Source organism: Argiope bruennichi, chromosome 7, assembly GCF_947563725.1.
Source record: "Argiope bruennichi chromosome 7, qqArgBrue1.1, whole genome shotgun sequence".
Classification (NCBI taxonomy): domain Eukaryota; kingdom Metazoa; phylum Arthropoda; class Arachnida; order Araneae; family Araneidae; genus Argiope; species Argiope bruennichi.
This window is the reverse complement of record NC_079157.1, coordinates 48,846,633-48,869,084: the sequence shown is the minus strand read 5'-3', so window position 1 is coordinate 48,869,084 and position 22,452 is coordinate 48,846,633. Positions and strand designations below refer to the sequence as shown.

Here is a 22,452-nt window from a genome sequence, read left to right as displayed (position 1 = left end):
TGAACAAAAATTAGAATTAGTGATAAATAAAAAAATTTCAACGAACCAAAATACAATACAGAAATCAGCTATATCCAAAACCACCCGACGAAAAATCGATTTATTTGAAGATAAGGGATTTAGAGGTAAATACTTGGAAAGAGTATATCGCGCATTGCTAACAGTACCACCAACTAGCAACAATTTACACTCTCTAACAAAACTGGCAAATAAAACGAAGAAACACCTGTGTTTTCTTTCTTTTTCTAAAATTTCTAATACCGGTATTAAAACCGGTATCCCGGTATTAAGATTCAAAAAAATACCGAATACCGGTATTGAAATTTTGGTCCGGTATTGCAATCCCTAATTAGGAAATTAAATGTAATTTTAATCCTTTATGTGTAATAATAGATGATATTGAATATTAATGCATTGCTTTATTATCATATACAGTTCGTCAGACGAAATAATTGTCGTGAAGAAATATAAACGTGCAAAATCAATTGGTCAATGAAAATTGACGAAATCGCTCCAATGCTGGGGCTAGCAATTCCGTCAAAGACATTTTTGCTGTAACCCTCGAAAATGGATGAAAATACCACTGATGGCATAGCTAAGGATCTTCAGTTTCCCTATGAAATACATATTACTGAAATCAATACAGTAGTCAGAGACTGGGAACATTCTTTGTGATTTTTTTTTCTGGCAGAAAAGGTACAGTAAAGTTCGTTTTTGAAATTGCCCTTGAAAATGATGGGGAGAGGACAAAAGATCATTGATGACTAGATGTCATAAAGTTTTATATGAAATAAAAATGGACAAAATCGAAATAATGTTTAAGACTGGGTAACTGATTAGTGAGTTTTCCTAATTATTTTACATAAACACACTTTTTTATTTTATTTTCTTAGCTTTATGATTTTGATTTCGTTGTTATTTGTCTTATCACGATCAAAACTTCTTCTTGTGTACAGCCGACCATCCCGCCACCATTGAATGAGACAGCATCGACAGGATTTGTTGTGGCCCTACTGCCATCTTTATCATAATTCATTCATATTACTAACAAATTCTCCGAAATGGCATTCTCTTTGAGGCGGTTAGCCCTAAGCCACAAATGATCAATCCCTGGCCTTCCACTTTATCTTCCCCTACGCCACGATCAGTACTTTGGGGGGGGGGGTTAAAAGTTAAATAGTATTTTTTCAAGTAATAATTTAATTAAGTAATAATATGTTCCGTTGCACAACTCTTGAAGTTATATGAAAGTGTTAAATCTAAATAAAGGAAAGAAAAAAAATTGTAGACGTTAATGATGAAAGCTTAAAGAGGATTACTTGTTTGATCTTTAACTGTTTGTTGTTATCTACACCCCTTAACAAAATTATTCTTAATTTTATCGTCTAATGTTTGTTCCTTATTCTATAATATTTTTTTGCTTATTATTTCAGCGAAAAAGTCATTTGTTCCTGCATTGATTGTGCTTGTCGTAACCATTGTTCTTATCGCCATGTCAATAATCGCTCATTTTTACGTGAAACGCAGGTAAGAATAATAATTATTTTAGATTTTCCTCGTTTTTCTCAAATGATTTTATAACTAGTTTGTTTTTAATTAAGATTTGGACAATTTATTTATAATAATAATCAAGTGCACAAAGGAATATAGGCTATATGGTGCGAGTTTCACGGTGATCTTTAAAAAAAGTACATCTATTGCACGAATATGTATTTTAGACTTCCTTTTGACCGATTGAAACCTAGATATAAAGTAAAGGTGCAGTCACAAGATACAGAATTTCACTGATTTAAGTCATTACGTTTACATATTTCTGAAAGTACAGATTAATAGATGGTTAATCCCTCAAAGGTAGTGGTTCTAAATGTAGCAGGTATCCATATTTTAGATGTTAAATTTGTGTACTAAAGGTTAACCAGCTAGATCTCTTCATTTTAGAGATATATTAATTCATATTCGGCTCCGAACAGATGGAATACTACTTCTTCTTGTGTGCAGACGACCACCCCGCCACCACTGAACGAAGCAATATCGAAAGGATTTGTTGTGGCCGACTGCTATCTTTAGCTTTGTCCATCCTTACATTGACCAATTTGTCAAACTGACATTCTCTTCGAGGGAATTGGCCACAAAATGGTCAATACTGTCCTTCCTCCTCATTAAACAAGGAGAAGGCCATCACTAATAGAAAACTTCCGCGAAATTCTAAATATTTCTCCAAATTCTCGTTTCGCAACAACAGAAATCCGAACACTTTCAAACTGTTGGTAAAAAACTGGCAATTTTTGACATCATGTCCTTCAGAGATTTAAGATTACTTGGTACCATCAGTATTGTGCTCAAGTCATTATTTTCAACTTTCAGATTCTTCCTTAATTCTGAGATTTCTATGGGATCCGCGGTGGCCTGGTGGTAAGGTTCCGGCTTGTGAACCGTAGGGTTTCAGGTTTTGAGACCCGATTCCACCGAAGAACCGTCGTGTAAGGGGGACTGTTGCACGTTAAATCCGTCATGCCAAACGTCCTCCAGCTGGAATGGTGTGGCGTGGAGAGGGGGGTGCCATTTCAGGTGTCGTCCTCGTCATCTGACAGCGGTTCAAAATTACGAGGTCCGTCCCAAAATAGCCCTGGTGTTGCTTTACAACGGGACGTTAATACAACTAAACGAAACGAAACGAAACGAAACTGAGATTTCTATGCATTCCTTCAAATAGTGGTAAACAGATAGAATACCACTGAATGGATTTAGCTCGAAACTTAATAATAGAAATCTAAAAAAAATTGTTACAAAGACCATATACCAAATTTATCTATTTAATTTAAAGCCATCTTTAGTTTTTTTTTCTCCCAGACAAGCAGAACTGTAAACAAACATGCATAATTCAAACTATCTGGAGTAGTCTCCTCAAAACGTTCTCGTTAAAAAAGATGTTACTCCAGAGAAAGTTTGTATACCATTTGCGTACAACTCTTACGAAATATTACTTTCGGCGTGAATTTAATTTTTACTGAATATATTATGCCATTCTTAGTCAAGGTTTTTTTGGCTATTAATCCCTGGAATGCGATTAATAATATCCTAAAATTAAATTTGTGTTTCAAACGCATTTTTTCCAACCAACTGATAATCAAAATTTGACTCAGAACTACAATTGTAATCACGAAATCATATGCCAAATCTGATATATTTAAGATTTTGTGCTTTGAGTTATGGCGTTTACAAGTTTCTGAAAGTACAGATCGGCAGATGATTATTCCTTTGTTTGATTTGGTTCAAAATTTGAAAGATGTCTACATTATAGATGTTAAATATGTGTACCAAATTCTATCCATCTAGTTCTCTTCTTTTTGTATTTATAGCTTTAAATTATATTCAAACAGCCGAACAGACAGACTTCTGAAAGGAATTTGCTCAAAATTTGTTAATATCTACAATTTATTTGAATGATTGCCTACCAAATTTTACCCACCTAGCTCAAAACCGTTTTGGATTATTGGTTTCACAGACAGACTGGAAGATATTTTTAAAAAAAATATGTTTCTCGAACTCAAGGAGATCAAAAACATGGAAATTTTGTAGATATCTGAGTCAAAAAATTCAAACTCATGATTTTGATGAATCGTCGTATTTTAAACCTCCAAAAGTTCGAAAAACACATTTAAAAAAATGTCTTTCTATACGTCTGTCTGTCGCAAAGATAACTGAAAAACGCTTTGAGCTAAATGGTTGAAATTTAGTATACGATCTTTGCACCAAATTGGCAGATTTCTGTCAAATTTTGAGTAAAATCTGTTCAGAGGAACTTCGTCTGCCCAAATATAATTATAAGTAAACGAAGAGAGTTAGACAGATGAAATTCGGTACACATATTTAGCATCTATAGTGTAGACACCTACCAAAGTTTGGGCCACATTTTAACTAAGGGTTGACTTCTATAGGTTTGTATTTTCAGAAACATGTAAACGTGATAATTCAAAAATGTAATGATTTAAATATATCGAATTTGGTGTAGGATTTTGTGACTGCAAGTGCATTTTTGTGGCAAATTTGTGTTTCAATCAGTTCGGTGAAACATGTCTAAAATACAAATTAGATTTTCGGATACCGCATGTCAGAGAATAATTGCAAAACACTCGCCATGGATGTCACTGTAGATTCAGTAAACATGTCAAATTCACAACAAAAGTCAATATTTCGTAACTATTGTACGCCAATTCCATGGAAGAAAGTTTAGGGCTGAATACTCCCTCTAGTTTTTCCTTTGTTAATGATTTATCGTTTTCTGCTGAGCAATTTGATTACAACTCTCTAAATTCGGTTTTCTATCCATCCATGGAAGTTTGAAATTCGACCTCCTCTTCATCAGATAGTATATCATTCTTTAATGTGTGGAAATATCGATTTTCTTAATCATCACTGTTTATTTTTCTTTAAAAAAATACATAAAATTGTGCCTTGAATCAAAATTTTTTCTGTGAGAATTTTTTTTACTGTTTTACTTTGCTTTCTGTTAACAGAATATAATCGCGAATAAACAACAAGAACAAACTCGTTCGTATTTTGAATCACGTATGCTTCACCCTGTCTGCCTAAATGTTTTGATCTACGAGCCTGCACGATTCGTATTTGCTTCATATTCAAAAATATTATTTCTGATAGCTTTGAGAGAAAATAATTTTATCTATAAGTATTATGTCAATATTTTTATGATATTGCTTATAATGAATAGGGTAAGTCAATAGGGCTTATAGGGTAAGTCAAAATGAATGTCCCAGTTTCTTGAGTGTACTAGGCAAAATGCGATAAATGTATTCATTAAAAATGCACATATGTGAAGAGGTAGTATAACCTAGTTTTGAATGTACTTCTCATAAATGTTCGATATGCGCTTCTTTTGTTATATGGTATATATCAAGTCTGAAATGTAATTTTTGCCAAATTTTGTGCAATATGTTTGCGTCGATGCTGGCGATAATAATTGTAATACGAGTTTTAGATCAATCATGGTCGTTGGATCTGGAAACACAACAAACGATCTTTTACAAAGCCCCACAAGGAAAAATCGCATAGACATGTTTCACTAAATTTGGCAACAATTGCATTTCAGATTTGATGTTTGCCGTTTGGTTTGGTTATATTAACGTCCCGTTTGGAGCAACACTAGGGCTATTTTGGGACGGACCTCGTCATTTTGAACCGCGGTCAGATGACGAGGACGACACCTGAGCTGGCACCCCCCTCTCCACACCACACCAACGGGAGTACGTTTGGTCATGACGGATTTAACGTGCAACTGACCCCCTTACACGACGGTTCTTCGGTGGAGTCGGGTCACGAACCTGAAACCCTACGGTTCCAAAGCCGAGACCTTACCACCAGGCCACCGCGGCCCCTTGATGTTTGCCGTGTAATGAAAGGAGCGCATATCGAACCTTTTCTAGGAGCACATTCAAAATTTGCTTATAATACCTCTGCATGTATGTACATTTTTAATGAATGCATTTATTACATTTTGCGTAATATACCTATGAAATTGGGGTATTCATTTTAATTTACCCTGTATAATAGGTCAGTTGTTTCCCGTAGCCCGGAAAGGTGAAACTATTTTTTTATATTATGGTGGTGAAATCATAAATATTGACTAGAGTTGGAATATGTGCTTACAACCTTGTACTATATTGTTGTGTTTACTTCATTGTTAATATCACTATGTAAAATGTGAATTAAATGTGAAAATGTTTATTTTAGGGCAGCCAGTTTAAGTTGAATAACTGATCGATGTTGGCTGATGGTACCTTACAGAGCTTCATTTTGCAATTCATCTGCGCACTCACTAATTGCATTTGTAAATTGACCTAGCTTATTTTGTTGTCACATTAAAAATTAAAATAAATAAAATTTATTATTTTTTAAACTTTTTATCTGGCCTTTATTTGCATTACTATTACATGAAAAAGATAGCACTGAAAATAAGAATGTGGTGAAAAGTTACTATTATTATAAGATACCGAAATATATTTGGCAAGAAATTCGCAAAATGAGAATAAATGTGTTATATTATTTATTTTTATATTGTTAATACTTTTCATATATTAGTTTACTGGTCACCTTTAAAAAACATTCTGTTCATCGAGAACATTTGCTGTATTCAATTTCTATTAAACATATTCGTATTGGTGTATTATATCACATTTTATAGTTTTAAGGGTATATGGTTCTCTCATTAAAGTATTCCTACTCTTCTAAACGGCGTGGCTTTGAAATGTCTCTTTACTTAGCCTCTATTTTAGCAGCCATAACTGTTGATTTTGCAGTCGAAAGTTTAAATTTCAAATCGTGATGGATATCTAAATCGCCTTAAGATTGGTTCATTTTATTCAAGTATCTCCTCAACAGATTCAATTCACAAAACGTGAAAGTTTCTTGGAAAGCTTAGCTATCAGTGTTATCTTAAATTTAATTGCTCGTTGCCCTTCGCTATACTGTAACGTCCGTGTCTTATTCTTCATGCAAAATGGGCAGTTGATTCTAACAGTTTAATAATATGTAGTACTTTAGGTATATAATGTGAAAATGTCAACAACATGTCGGCTGGGTTGAAACTTACAAATAAAAATATTTTGTACAAACGCTGATATAATCATTCACTATATTTGTGACAAAAATTTATTCAAAACTGGAAATTGAAACTGAACAAAATAAAAGCAAACAATTTATCCTTTAGATTTTAAGATCGAAATTAAGAAATGCAAATAAATACCTGTAAAAAAATGCTTAAACTATTTGATGTTTTTTTTTCATTGTAACAATGAAAAATGTTGCAGAAATCATGTACAAAAGATATGTTTTTTTTTTGTTTTTTTTTTAAATTTCAACACTAAAAGAACTTGTTAACTAAGAACTAAAGAACTAATTTTTTTTTATCATTGGAAGTTAATTTTGTAAATATAATTTCATTCTTCTGCAACAATATTTCCGGAGGATTTAGTGGGAAAAATTCAGAACTTTATGTTTTTCGTAATAATACAAAAGAGTCTTTCAGTGCTTTTTCCGGCTGAAAATATGTTTGTGTCACATTTTGTATGTTTGGGTCTAAAGGACTGCTTTGTAAAGTACCAACAAACAGGCAAGCATATATATTTCTTTTTAATATTAATAGAAATACAGATATCTTTACTAATGATAAACACGAATATTATATATTTGTATATGTCTTTCTATCTATTGATGCCCTACAAGATTAAATGTTGGGACATATTTAGAGCAACTCTACTTTAGAAGACGGGAGTTTGATCCATGAATTGAAGTTTTATTTAATCGGAAAAACTAGAAGTTTTATCGCTCTCCTTTCATAATATTTGGCAAAGAAGTTTTTTTGTTTCATGATAAACTTCAAAACATTGTTGTTTTAATGAGACTAATTTGTTAATCTTTCTGTAATTTTAACAATTTTTTTTAAATTTAAGTATTTTGAAACAAACTTTTATTAACTGTATTGTCTACCTTATATTAATTAATCTAAATGCATTAGGTATTAATAGCCATGCTACCTTCAACGTAAAAATTTGACATCAAATTATATAAAAACAGGAGAAAAACCGTACAGCTCCATCTAGCAAAATTCTGCTTGGGAAATATTTTTTTCTGTACTCTTAATTCTGAGATGCATTCAATCAGCTAATTTTTGTTGGAGGCAAGAAATGAAAACAATTGCTACCAATTCACATATTAATATTACATTTTTCTGTAGCATTATCGTATACATCTATGATTTATTCATTTCTATATTTATTCATAATTTTTAGTTACTATACGATTAACTAAAGCTACCTTTTACTACTGTGTTACAGACAGAGAAGCTTAACAGGTATCAATTCAGCTTCCGTCATCATATTTTATTACAAAAGGCGAACCTTATATCGGGTAACCAACAATACGATTGCAGCTAAGTACAGTGTGCGTACTATCGAATAACAGATCAACAATGGAAACAGTCAACGGACGTCACAAAAATAAAGCTATATAATATTTACTAGTAACCACTTTTGGCGACAATTGGTTTGATTAAATCGATAAAGTAAGATAAAAATTTGGAAAATGAATTAAGTTTTAAATTATATTTATAAATATCACTACACACACAATGTGTATATATATACTATATATACATATATACTTATAATAAAGCTCAATGTGTGTGTGTGTGTTGGCGCTCTACAGGCCAGGTCATTTGACATACAGCTATCAAATTTGGTACATGTTTACCTTAGAGGTCGGGAATGTGCACCTGGGGTCCCTTTTTTGAAATTGTAATTAGAATTTTAATTATTAATTAAAAACTAATTTTCCCGCCAAAAAAAATCTTCCATTTTCCCCACCGCCAAATGAGTAAGGCTTCCGTTTTTTTTTCTCCCAACAGTAATTAGGCTAGGGTTAACATTTTTCGGCGGATTATTTCAAACCATTCTGTTTATTTTCTTAATGTTTGATGCATTTAAAATTAAACATTGTTAATTAATCCATGTTTCAGATTCATTCTGAAGTACTTTTGAACTAAAATAACACAGGATAAAGGAAATTAAAAATGTATAATCTGCATAGCGTTACCCCAACTGGCGTAGAAAAATTCACGCATTTGCGTTACCGTAACTGGCGAAGAAAATTCACGCATGCGCATTCTGATTGTTGACATGAAAATCATTATCAACTGATGATTTAAATTATTTTATGGTTAGTTGCATGCTTGTAAGTAAATTTTATTTATGTTAGTTATATATTTTTTTGTATATGCTTATAGTTTTAAGTACATCGTTTTTTAAGTAGTTTTTTTTAACCTGTTTTCGACCGATTATTTCAAACGATTCATTTTATTTTCTTAGTGTTTGATGCATTTAAAATTAAACATTGTTAATGAATCGATCTGTTCATGATGAATCTGAGAAATTTTTGTTAACAAATTCTTGAGATATTTCATAAATTAAGAAAGATATTCTTTAGTGCCCATTAAGTTTAAACGTTCAGTGATTCTATTATCAATAATCATATTATTAAAAAAATGCTTTGTTTCAGTAAAAAAATATTATTATATCAATTGCAGATTAATCCTTTCCACTTTAATTTAAAGCATAAATTTTAGGGGGGTTAACAGAAAATGAGAGAGATACATATCATGTTATGACTGAAGGCCTTTATAATATTATGAGTGAATTATATGACTATCAAAATTTGAAATTTAAAAATATTTTGCTGAAGAATCTATTAAAGTTGGAATTGCGTAAAATATTTAATGGTACGACCGGAGTTTAACCCCCTGCTTTGCGCAATTTTTAAAAATCGCCAACAACGGCCTTGCAAAATGTTCAAAAGCAAAGGAGCAGATGTTCAGTTATAGCGCATAATAAAGATTGGCGTTGGCGCGTTATCGCAACTTATCGAAGAAGGGGGTTAAACTCCGGTTCAATCTATTTAATTATTAAAATTTAAACGAACATTAAGATTGGCGAACCGGCTGGTGGCCAAAGGCGGCTAGTATATATATATAAAGCTAAAATATTGTTGAAAATTGTATTGCAATCAAAGTTAATTTTTTGAAATTTCTTAAAATTAGAGAAGAATTTAATGATGATTAATTTTCATCATTCGGAAAATTATTTACTGTGTTTAGTGGCAAAAGGAAAATTATTTTTACTGAATTATGTTTTGAAGTTATTACCGAAGTAAGAAAACATTTCACAGTTCATAATCAATATTTGGAAAAAAGAAAGAAAGAAAACATTCTCAGTACACTTTCCTATCCTCAAAAGTGCATTTGTACTTAATTTGTTACTTGAATTCTGTTTTGACATCAAATTAGACATGCTTTTTTATTTTTGGAAATCCTTTTTAGTAAGTGCGCATTTAAGTATATCTTACCATTTTGTTATATGGAATGGCGATTACAATGAATTATTTCTGTCACCGTTATGATTTATTATTCCAGTCAAAAGATGGCCCTCAAGTATAGCAATGAATTTAAGATTGTGGCTTACAATTATGTCGATATCAATTTAACCGATTGAATGGACAGTATTCGTCATAGAAATGATAACACCTTTCTTTACATTAAGAAAAAACATTGCAAAAAGGACTAAAAATGTCATCAATAAAACGGGATATTACATTTTGGTCCACGGACATTTCATTCAGTATAAAAACTGATTATCACCTTTAAGTTAAAGTCAGATTAAACAAACATTCCTCGATAACTACTAAAATGGCCTTGATTGATATTGTGTTTTTTCAAGCAAAATTTAAACTGATAAAGGAACTTTCAGCTGATACCTGGGAGATATCAAGAAACCACAACATCTACCCTTTGCTTCTGACGATGAAATTTATAAAACAGTCTTTCCAAAAGTAAAGGATACGTTTAATCACACGTTGGTTGCATATTGCTCAGAAATGTGATTTGATTTGAAAGCAGTTCGTTCTTAAATTAAAACAAAAATGGCTCGGTGTTCGTTATTGATTGTGTGTCTGTTCGTGGTTTCATTGCAGATTTGTGCAAGTGGAACACAATTGGGAAAATATAATGATGATTTATTTGAAATTTCTAATCCAGATAAATATGAATTATTGGACGATTTAAAGGATGAAACAATTTTTCAGGCAAATGGTAAGTCATAACTTTTATTGACAGTTATAGAATTTTCGACAATATTTGAATAAATTATCTGGGATGATTTTAGCATATTTATAATTATTTTCGTGCTAAATGAAAATACGAATTAAATTGTTTCTAATTAGGATAAATTTTGAATGCTTTTCTATGACCGAAATATTGTTCTGGATCTTTCCGAATTTCTATTAAATATCATAGATTTATTATGTTAATAATTGTGTTCATAAAAGAATTATTATGTTAATAAATAAGTTCATCTAAAAATGTATAGATTCGATTTAATTCTTATAAAATTCTTTAAAAATGGATTGATTTTATTTGCTATATTAAAAAGTGACTAAATATCTCTTATGAGATTTAACAGCTTCTATTTTTGATTGCCCCCCCCAAATTCACAAAGATTTCAGAAATTGAATTATTATTCCGTTTTTTTTCTATTTATTTATAAATTATGAATATTTTTCAAAAAATAGGAACTCTAAATTTTAAGTTAGTTTCTTCATATTCTCCTTTTTCTTTTTTTTATATGGAATGAATGTAATCAACTGAGTCTGACTAGAGTGGTTGAGTCAGCCTGAAAAGAGAATTGTAAAAGCAGTAGCAAAATATATTTTTCATTTTTTGTTATTTTCTAAAGCCTTTAGATGGTTAAATCTTTTTTTTAAATTTATATTTCATATTGTTTATCTATTTCCAATTTTTTTTTTATTTTCCCCTTTCTAGCATCTTGGGTCCTAATTTTAAGAAAATATTTGACCTCTTTAATGTTACCCAGAATGAAATCGTGCGAGTTAAAATTCTTCATAGTGGCTTTTTATGTACATATATAGAAAAAATGATAAACAAATGATATTTGATTTCTAAAAAAGAAGAATCTTAACTATAAAGAAAAATTTAAACATTGATCTTCATCAACAAAGTTTCGTTACCTTTAAATAGAGGATCGACAATTATAAAATTAAACAAATTAAATCAAAACTGGTGAAAGCATGCTTTCAAAAATTTAAATCTTTGAATAAGTATAATACAATTACTCTTACATGACAATTATTGTAGTTACTTACAGTTATTCACTTATTTATAGGTTATATTATAAATCTATGATTTGCTGCTAGCTAAGTTTTAAAGTTACTTTTCCATTTTTTTTTAAAGGAAATAAGCTAGAATTGAGGAAGGATACATATTTTCATTTTCATATAATAAGCTATTTAAATCAAACTTGTTTTATTTAACAATGCACATTTTTAATAATTAAATATATTCATTTAGCTTTTATGGACTTTTAAAAATATTCTCAATGCATTTAGTTAGGGTCTTTCGGAACTGGAATAAATTAGCAATATAAAAAAAAATGGAATCATGGTTCTTCTAGTAAGAAGGAAATAAAATTTTCAAAAGAACATTACAGCAGAAAAAGCGGACTTTAAAATGTTTTTAAGCATTAATTGTGTAAAATGATGCAGGAGTTGCAATTGTCATTTATCCACTGGTTAAAAGTTCTTGCCTTTATTTTTCAATTAATTTTCCAGACATTTCGGAATTTCTTAAATTTATTAATTATTAAGAGCTTAAGAGAGCTAGTAAAAGGATTTCCTAAGATTTGTATTCTTAGTTCTATGTTATCTGAATACATCTTAAAAGAATAAATTCAAGTTTGATCCTCTGAATTAATTTAAACACAAGATATTTTTAACAGATAAATAAACTATTTCAGTATACTGAGGAAGAAGTAAAATGAAATTTCTAAAATCGTGTTAAATGAAAGCGTTTCATATTTTCAATATTATGTAATTAAAACTAGATAAACGATTTCATGTGTTAGTTTTAAAAAAAATATTACTAAACAAATTATTAGTACAAAACATATTACAATAATATAACTAACCCATTATTTCAAAAAATATTCTATGAATTTTTCTTTGATTTTGTTTCGGCGCATGATATTTAAAAAAAAATATCGTCAATTGTTCTATAGAATCAATTGTTCTACATTGGTCAATTGGTGGTATCGTCAGTTGTTCTACAGTGGTATTTTTTTAAAGCGAGAAAAAATGTTTTCAAATTAGCATGCTTCTATTGTGTTTTTTTTTTTTTTTTTTTTTTTGCAAACGATTCTTTTTACATATCACCAAAGTCGATATCTGGAGTAACGTTAAGATTTTAAATTTAAAAAATAACAAACACTATTTTGATAAAAGCAAATACTAAATCAAATAAATTTAATAAAAGAAAATATTTTAATTCCACTTTTATTAATATATTTAAAATATAACTCTTTTATTTTGATAGTTTATTATTTGAATTTTGAAATTTTTTTTTATTCATTACTAAATGATGTTATTAGTACGAGGTTAAAAAATATTTAAATCATTTTAAATTTTTATTTAAAAATATTCCCCCCCCCAAAAAAAAAGATTAGAAAATTCTAAAATTAAAACTAAAAAAAAATGCATGACCTGTTTATTGTGTTTTCTCTGGTTTTGCTGATAAAGTATGTAACAACTACGTAACTGAAATTCATGTTGATAAAGAGGAAATAAAAGCATTGTCTTCTTCGGAAAAAACATCTAGCTACTGTTCTATAAATCAAAACAATTTAACATTTAATAGATTTGGGGCGAAAGTTTAAAATGTTTATTTGTAAAAAGCTTTCCCCTCTTTAAATTGTAATTTGAACGGGGCTAACTAACTGTTTTTCACAAATTTGTATCTTTCATTTGTCTGTTTCCCTTTGACAGTGATAATTTTAATCATTTGAAAAAAAAAATTCTTTTTATTTTAATTTTGCTATACTACTTCAAACCTAAGAGTAGATTAGATATTGCATGTTTAATGTTGAAAACATAAACAATAACTATTGTATCACTTTTTAAAAAGAATTATTTTTGTGATACAAGAACCATTAGTAAGAAACCGAAAACGGTAATAATTAGCTCTTAGAAAGTCAAAGGTCAGAAGTTTACAAAATATGCTAAAACAATCCTTTAAAATAAGAATGAAATTCAAAGTATTTAGTGTTACATTTTTCCTATCCATATCATGATTATTTGAAATATTTAATCATTTCTATTATTTCAAGGAATTTTGGAATTAAATTTTTAAGATTTGTATATGTTTCTTCAGTCATATTATCGCCTTAGTTGCTTTATCTTAAATTGACCAAAATACTGTTTTTATGATTATTAAAAGTAGTTTTGGGTAAAATATTTTTATTGGGAAAACAGAAAAAAAAAATTGAATTGAAAAATAGAAAAAAGAAAAGAATTAACATTGAGATAGAAAATGATATTTTATGATGATCATTGAATTTTTTTCTTCTTCAGAGCAGTAAAAAAAATCATTTGAAACAAAATGGAATTTATTATTCCTTAATATTTTGGTAAAATAAATAGCAGAAATAAACCTACAAGCTTTACTTATAATTTCATTAAAAATTAATTGGATTATTCAACCTAGAAGAAAATGTAATTAAAAAATGCTTACTCACAACACACAAAAATTACTAACTCAATAAAAACAAATCAATATATTCATCTATAAATTTCTTATATAAATTCTTGTCAAAATAATTGAAAGGATTTACCTTATTTCAATGCTTTCATAAGATACGAAAAATCAGAGAAACATAAAATTGTTAAGAACATAAAGGAATAATGCTGGTTTCTTCATTAAAAGAATTATAAAAATTAAAAAAAATTATAACTGCAACAATCAGGATCTAACTATATATTAAAGATATCTTTTCTCAAAAAAAATCATAATTCTAAATCAATTTTGAAAGTATCATGTGAAAAGAAAGAAACCAAACGATTCTTCATAAAACTATAACATAAGAATTAAGTGTTACCAAAAATTTAAAAAAAAAGCCTAAATAGTATAAAATGACTTTTTTGATATATTATTTTTTATTAAATATCTGATTTTCAGACGATTTTTCTTTTGTTTGGACTGGTATTTGGACTGACTTTGTAAGGACTGACGTATTTGTTTTTCCTGAAAATAATTGTTGTAATTTTTAGTGAATTCATTTATTTATGGCTTTTATTATATATTCTTAACCGTGACTATTATCAATAAGGAAAATATCTATCATTTTCTGGATTAGCTTAGAGCATTTACAAACTGCGGCCACCAGACTTGCATTATTTTTGAAATATTGCACAACATGAAAACATGTTGTTCTATCGCGTAACGCTCTATTTTTATTAACCCTAAACTATCAGCTGTCAAATGGTTTTTTAAATAGGGTTGCCAACACTTTACTGCACGAATGGTGGAAAATTCAAATCTTGCGTTAATTTTGAGACACAGTAGAGAAGAGAATGTCTAATTAGACTGTGTGAATCACAGAATATTCACTTGGTGAATAACGTTTTAAACCAAGAAAATATATACCAATCACAGGCATATTCTGCTTGTATTTAATTATATTTCTGCAATCAGAAATACACCAGTTAACGTGTTAAGAAAGCTTTAAAAAACAATGTAAACCGAAGTATTAGAAACGGAAGTATAAAATGGAATGAATGGATAGATATTGACAGAAAAAATGCCCGATAAACCCAACCTAGAAATGACGAATAAATAGTAGACTCTGAGCGAGCGAATTATCAGATAGTGTCAAATGATTTCCGATATTGTTTCAAGACGATTGTTTGAATTTTGCTGATTACTGTGAACGAATTTTTTCCTCTCTTTAAACTGCTGATGGGTATTGATCTATTATATTTTGCTGGAAATCGACTCTGAAAAAATGAGGAGTCATCGCAATTGTGTTTAACAGAACCATTGTCATTTTCTTCATAATCAAAATATTAAATAAATAATTTATCAATGAATGTTATCAAGTAAGTTCAGCAATATTCAAAAGCCCTTACAAAACAATTTATTTGTTTAGGGAAATTTTAAGTTTTTACAAGCCAACAAAGCTATATAATATGAAATTTCACATTTTTTTTTCTATAAATGTTTGTTTATTTACATTTTACAATTTTTTCAGTTATTAAGTTTTTGTTTTGATTTGTTCCGATGCAAAATATATTCTCAAATCATGGCTCAATAGCTGATTTCTAAATTGTTAGATTGATATATATGGTGAAAAATTCAAAAGGGGCTCTCATATAGCTAGGAAAGTAATGTTTTTCTGTAGTAAAGTGAGTATGCTGAATTTATTGGGTCAGGTTACAGCGCTCCTACAGGCGAAATAAAGAAATTACAAAAAACATAATTCAAAACCAAACGTGATTGGTAAGAAAATTCAATTTAAAAAAATGTTTGCAATGCCACAATAAAAAGAGGAAAAAATCATTGGAGTTATATGTAAAATTAGTGGTGGTATTTACATATAAAATTATAAACCTTTCATGATTTGAAAAAAAAAAGATTTTGTTTTAAATTGAAAAATATCATCTTTGTTATATCATCATACAATTTTTTCTGAATTCAGCAACGACGAATTTAAATTTAAGCAGCGAACAAAATAAATAATAATAATAATAAAGAAATATGAAAAGCACATTCTAGAGGAAAAAAATATACCGGAAAATATATTTTGTAATTTTGGGACGAGCCTATTTTCCAAGTCGCGAAAATTTCATAATTTTAATCGCAAATATCTCCACCAATTTTACTGATAACTTCGTGAAACTTTCTTCTATGTTTTTATCATGGCATAACATGCATTTTTCTAAGTGGACCTTCTACTGATCTCCTTTAATTTTCGTGTTATTTTTTTTGAAACTCCCTTATTTCACTCCTGGGGGTGTTGTAACCAATCTCAATAAATTCAGCATAATCCCTTTTCTATAGATTCACGTTACCTCCCTGGCTATACGAGATGCCATTTTGAATTTAAAAGGCTTATAAAGATTTTAGGATCACGCTGCATGCTTTTATTTAGAAAAAGCTCTAGATGACATAAATAATTATATTTTATTCCTGTGTTATGTGACCAAACATTCTGAATTTTTATCCATAAAAAATTCTAAAATTATGCAAAATTAACTTCCCGTCGAAAGAATTTCATTTTGTGCTGAATCATTAAATACACTTCTGAAAAAAAATTATGATATCTTACCTTTTATTCAGTTTCTCAATCTAATATAATCATATTTAGTAAAATATTTCTAACATTCTAAAACTTTCAGCAAAAAAATTTACTATTTTGTGACTAAAATTGATCGAGTTGCGAAGCTTAGAAGAATCAATATGTTAAGTCATTTCTATAGCTCCCTGAGGAGCATCCACCGATAAATAAATGATACTTTCTTGAGACGACTTTTGATTGGGCTAAAGTAATGAAATTTAAAACGTAAAAACTCATTACTTCAACATTCGGTCCATTTTAGAAGTTTTTAAATCGAGTGGAGACTATTTTTTTATTTAAAAAGTTAGAGCATTTTAAATAAAATCTGTATGTTCAAAAAAAAAAAATTGCAAAAACTATATGCATAAAAATAAACTGCATTTAATTAAAAAGTGCATTTTAAATAAAAACTGCATGATTGCAGATTTCCTATTTTTTCAGCAATACATTTATAGGTATTCAAGTAACATAAAATATAATTATGTATTTTATTTTGCCATTTTTTATTTGGAAATATTAATATATTTCTAAAGTTTTAGAAATTAACTGTTTGGGTCCAATTCGATCTAATATCCTGTATCTTGCATTAACTCAACTATTCGATTGTTTCATCTTCTTCCGTAGGTTCTGGGCACTTTAAGCCAGTTTCTAACTCTTTTATGATCCTCAATGAAAGACGACATTTTCATACCAAATCAAGTGTTCAAAATCTTAATTTTATATGACGATTAGAGCGGTGTGAAGCCATGTGAAGCTTATCGTTTAACGGGAAGTAAATAATTTTGCGTTAAATCTTTATATGTCATTACAGAAACGGAGTATTAGGTATGCAAGAACAAATTTTGATGGTACAATTAAAATATTAAAAGCTAATTACCACATTGTGTTAACTTTTTTTGTAATTTTAAAAGTAAATTAATTTGTAAAATCTGTTATTTAATGCTAACTAACCAATCGTACAACTGATAACTTGGAGCGATATCACTTTTTACGTTATTAGCGATTTATTAAGAAGCTACGTAACTTACTTACATAAGATATTATATATAAATAAACACACTTATTTAAAACAGAGTTTTTGTAAGTAAAATTTCTAATGCTTTATGTTTTTATATACATTCTCTGTATTGAAATTTGTGGTAACTCTGATTTTAAGCACGATTGCTGAATTCCTGCGGGGGAAGGGGGGGGCAGCAAGCGATGCAAAGGCTTAATTTTAAAGGGTATTTAAAATTGATTTATATTCATAGATTAGTGTATTTTTAATGTGAAATAAAATGTATCTTATTAACAAAAGACAATGCATGATGTAATACGAAGATATTCGGTTATTTGAATGCAGTACTGTAATATGAAGATGTCACAATAATTTTGTTCGGCATTTTGTGCTAATAAGGGAATTACAGCAATTATAATCACAAAAATATATCTATTATCCTCTCCGGTGTTAGCAGGATCTTCAAGAAGCTAAGAATTTTGATTTGTTAACTATCCAGTTTTCTAGATGCCACTGATTTTTCGTTCAAAATAGTATCATGCTGGTATCAAATTATAAATATGGGCAAGTTGAAGAAATAGGGAAAAAGAATTATTATTTGTTGAAAAGATCATATTTCAAGTCCTGCTGAAAATAGGAATTATAAGCACAATTTAATTTGTTTATTTTTAATAATCTCTGATTCTTATCCTATTGATATTAATAACTTCCAATAACAAATAAAATAGGATTCTACAAAATGTCTTATTTCTATTTTTTTAAATGTGTTTTTTAAATCTGTATTTAAGTTATAGGTTTTAATATTTAGCAATATAATATGATTTATGTGCTAGTTATAAAGTTATACTTTGATAATGATTCCTTTTCTAACAAATAAAACAGTTAATATGGTAAAAACTTATCTGTCATCATTCCGGTAATCAATCTCATGGTCTTTGTACCATCAAATTATCAGTTTAGATAGTATGCTGGTTTATATTGTGTGAAACTATCTCAGACCGTCAGTTAATTTTATATTATTGCGATCTTCACTGTACTAACATGGAATTATTTTGAATAGACTTAGGTGAGGGGGGGGGGAGAACAAAAATAACCTTCAAAGATGTTGAAGAGAGAACTAATTCTGTTGATCTTTTCGGTTTTTTCAAAAACTTTCAGAATCTCAATTTTATGCTTAACTTCTTCATATAAACAAAAGAATCAAGTCTGTATTTTATAGCAGTATCATTTCTGTTCATTAATTGGATCCGAATTTTGATAATAAACTAAACTAGTCGGGATAAAGCTAGGCCAAATTTTATTTATTTGACCTGCGATTTTGAATTATTCTACTCATAAACGAACTTTCCCATTACATACTATACCCAAATTTTATGGAAACCTACAAATTCAGAAAAGAGACCGGATATCAAATTTCATTTGCTTAGCTTGCTGCATTTTTTAAAGTTATTCTGTTCATAGACAGAGAGATACAATTTCAATAATACTTTTTCCAAACTCTGAAAGATTTAATGTCCGGATATTCTTTTAAATCAACTCAAAATTTTTGATGGTTACAATCTTTTCTCTTATTTTTTTAAAATAATATCTTATATTTTTAATCTCTCATATTTTTAAATAAAAATGAAAAATAAGCAGTTTAAGAAATCAAACTAGCCGCGTTCTGCAACCAGCTGTTCATTCACCATATTAACGGCTTTTACTAAATAATGTAAAAAAAAAAACTTTGATATATTACATCTTATCACAATGAAAAAATTTCAATTTTAAATTATACACTCACAGAAAACAGACAGAATTCTCATTGATTAGTTGTTCTTGCATGGTGGTGAAATTAATTTCTGAAATAAAGTGGTAAGCTTGCTCCAGATATTGAGGCTGAAGTCTCATTGAAAGTTTTATTTTGAGATATCTCTCAACAATTTCAGAACTTGGGAGTAAGCACTCCTTGATGATGCATCTAAGGGTCATTAGCTTCCACATGGAATAAAAACTGGCAAGTTCCAGACAATGGATGAAACTGGAGACTCCGTCATAATATTTTCTTGCTACAGAAAATGTGTAGTGAGAAAATATTTTTGAAATTTTTCGTTAGAGTTAGGTATTGTAGAGAGAAATGTAAGAACATTGATGACGTTATTTAGAGATTATGAGCTTTCATTTGAAATAAAAGCTCACAAAATCGAACTATTGGTTAAAACAAGGAACCTATTTATTTGGTGTCCCTAATTATTTTATCTATATTAATTACTGAAGTCTGTCATCGGGGAGCTGATTACACACTGATTTACACTATGCTGTAACACTGCATCTTTTTTCCTAAAATATTCGCAAAGGTACCAAAACCAAACTAACGCAAAGCATTTATCATGTATATCATTTGTTACTATGAAGAAATTCCCTAAAATACAAAAATTCCTTCAGGGGCAGATAAATTCAATAAAAATTAAAAGTGGGATGATGCTTTTAAATCTGGTATCGAAAGTTGGATTCTGGGTATTATAAGATTGCAAAATTCATTGTTAGATCGTAGAGATTACATTTATCGAAATATGTATGCTGTATATGTATGTTTTCGCTGCAATACTCGAATTTTTCTCATAAATAATATACAATTAATTAATGTTTTTTGAAATTTCTCTCGAAACTGGGAAGCAGACTTGGGACGAGAGACCATCATTAACAAGTCTAATGGTTATCGGGTTTCATATAAAATAAAAATTCTCTAGTTTAGTTTAGTTTAGTTATATTAACGTCCCGTTTTAAGCAACACTAGGGCAATTTTGGGACGGACCTCGTAATTTTGAGCCGTGGTCAGATGATGAGGACAACACCTGAACTGGCACCCCCCTCTCCACACCACGCCACACCAGAGGGAGGACATTTGGCCCTGACGGATTTAACGTGCAACAGACCCCCTTACACGAGGGCTCTTCGGTGGAATAGGGTCTCGAACCTGAAACCCTATAGCTCACGAACCGAGCCCTTACCACCAGGCCACCGCGGCCCTAAAAATTGTCCAGATATTTTATTAACAGTGATTTTGGGCTGGGAGATCGGCTTTTTGCTTTCGTCAACTGTTTGAAATACATGATTGTCGGTTTCTCCATAAGTGTATGAATAAAATGGCTCAAAATACAACGTCTTAGATGTAAACAATTTAGTATGTTAAGGCTACATAAAAATTGCAAATATGTATGGCCCAAGAAAAAAAAATTTAAGCATCTATTTTTTTGTGATCAATTATATCTTCTCCATGGGTTTATATGAATAGAAAGGAATTGCGAATATGTATGACCAAAGAAAAAATTGAAAGAGCTATTTTCTCCGTCGCTAAATGAAAGAGCTATTTTCTCAGTCGCCAAATGAAAGAGCTATTTTCTCTGTTGCCAAATGAAGGAGCTATTTTTCAGAAATATTAAACATGGTTCTTTTTTCATTATGAAAACTCAGAGAAATTCGTCATGTTAACTAATAATTTTTAATCATATTAATGATAGTTAAACCAGCAGTAATCGTTAAATTTTGGTCTAGCACACCTTACCAAAGACAATGGGCATCATAGATAATGATGTTTAGTATAGCTCAGTAGGTCAATTCCCATTATTCTATGTACTATTGATTTGATCGTTTTTTTATTAAAATTTTAAAATTCCACTGATTTGTAAAGTTTACACCCTCTTACTCTTTAAGTAAACTGGGTGGATGTGAAAAAAGTTATTAAATAAAAAAAAAAATGTACCGAGTTTTTAAAAATGACTAAAAGTGGAATAGTTTCTTTCAGCCATATACGGGTGGACCTGAAATTTGTGATTGTGAATTTAAAATTTCAAATAGTTTAAAAACAACAGATTGGATGAATCACAATGCAATAATATAGTAAGTACAGTTTCGAGAATCCGGTTCGTGATTATTCGTCTTCCGTACTATCCGGCATAGTTTTCTTTTATCGTAAATGAGGAAGGCAAGGCGTTGCATTGATAACGTTGCCAAACAACAAATTAAAAATTGTAAGTTTTGACTCTTATTTAAGGTTATCTATTCATATTTGTATAATCATTCATCAATGAATATTAAAATTGGTCTGCGTCAATTTTCTAAAAAAAAATCAGGTCTACGATTCACGTTAATATTTTGTTTATGTTTCATGCATTTTAGTCCGACAATGCAGAATTTATGTTAAAATGTGAATAGTTTATATCCTTTAACTTCCTTTTTCTCTAATAAATTCTTGAAACGTGCACTGCTGTATATAAACATATATAAACTACCAGTGCATAGCCTTCTATTTTTGACTCGATATGTTACAGGCAACTGCTTTTATAATTCGTCGGGCCGCGTCTGCGTCCACATTTCACGTGGCTTGAGGTAAATGGAGGGTTTAGTACCCAATAAGAAGTGAGAAAATATGTATTATAACAGTTAGTTTTGGTATAAAAACTTTGTCTTCTGGTATTGGTGAACAAAGAAATCAGTTCATAGAACTTCGGCCTACCCGGCTTTTTTGTAATCCGGCCCTCCCTTCCGTCACATTAGGCCGGATACTCCAGAGTGCACTGTATTAAAAAAAATTCTCAGGTGAAAAGATTACATTTTACAACTTTGAACTGAATGGCAATTCAAGGAGTTTGTTTGCCTAACGTATAAAGGAATTTTTTTAATCAAACTGTCATAATAATATATTTTCAGAAATAAAATTATGTTTTTGCT

The 22,452-nt window shown here is 29.7% G+C and overlaps 2 protein-coding genes across 2 annotated transcripts in view; both read left to right on the top strand.

The window, feature by feature from the left end:
- The window catches only part of LOC129976177 (fibulin-1-like), a 49,224-nt gene extending 43,354 nt beyond the window's left edge, over positions 1-5,870 (top strand). Inside the window, exons 10-11 of the mRNA XM_056089612.1 lie at positions 1,434-1,527; positions 5,749-5,870. Coding sequence (XP_055945587.1) covers positions 1,434-1,527; positions 5,749-5,767 — 113 coding nt within the window. The 3' untranslated portion in view covers positions 5,768-5,870. The remainder of the gene's footprint in view (positions 1-1,433; positions 1,528-5,748) is intronic.
- A 4,492-nt stretch (positions 5,871-10,362) lies between these two features.
- The window catches only part of LOC129976201 (neurogenic locus Notch protein-like), a 68,354-nt gene continuing 56,264 nt past the window's right edge, over positions 10,363-22,452 (top strand). Inside the window, exon 1 of the mRNA XM_056089650.1 lies at positions 10,363-10,654. Coding sequence (XP_055945625.1) covers positions 10,486-10,654 — 169 coding nt within the window. The 5' untranslated portion in view covers positions 10,363-10,485. The remainder of the gene's footprint in view (positions 10,655-22,452) is intronic.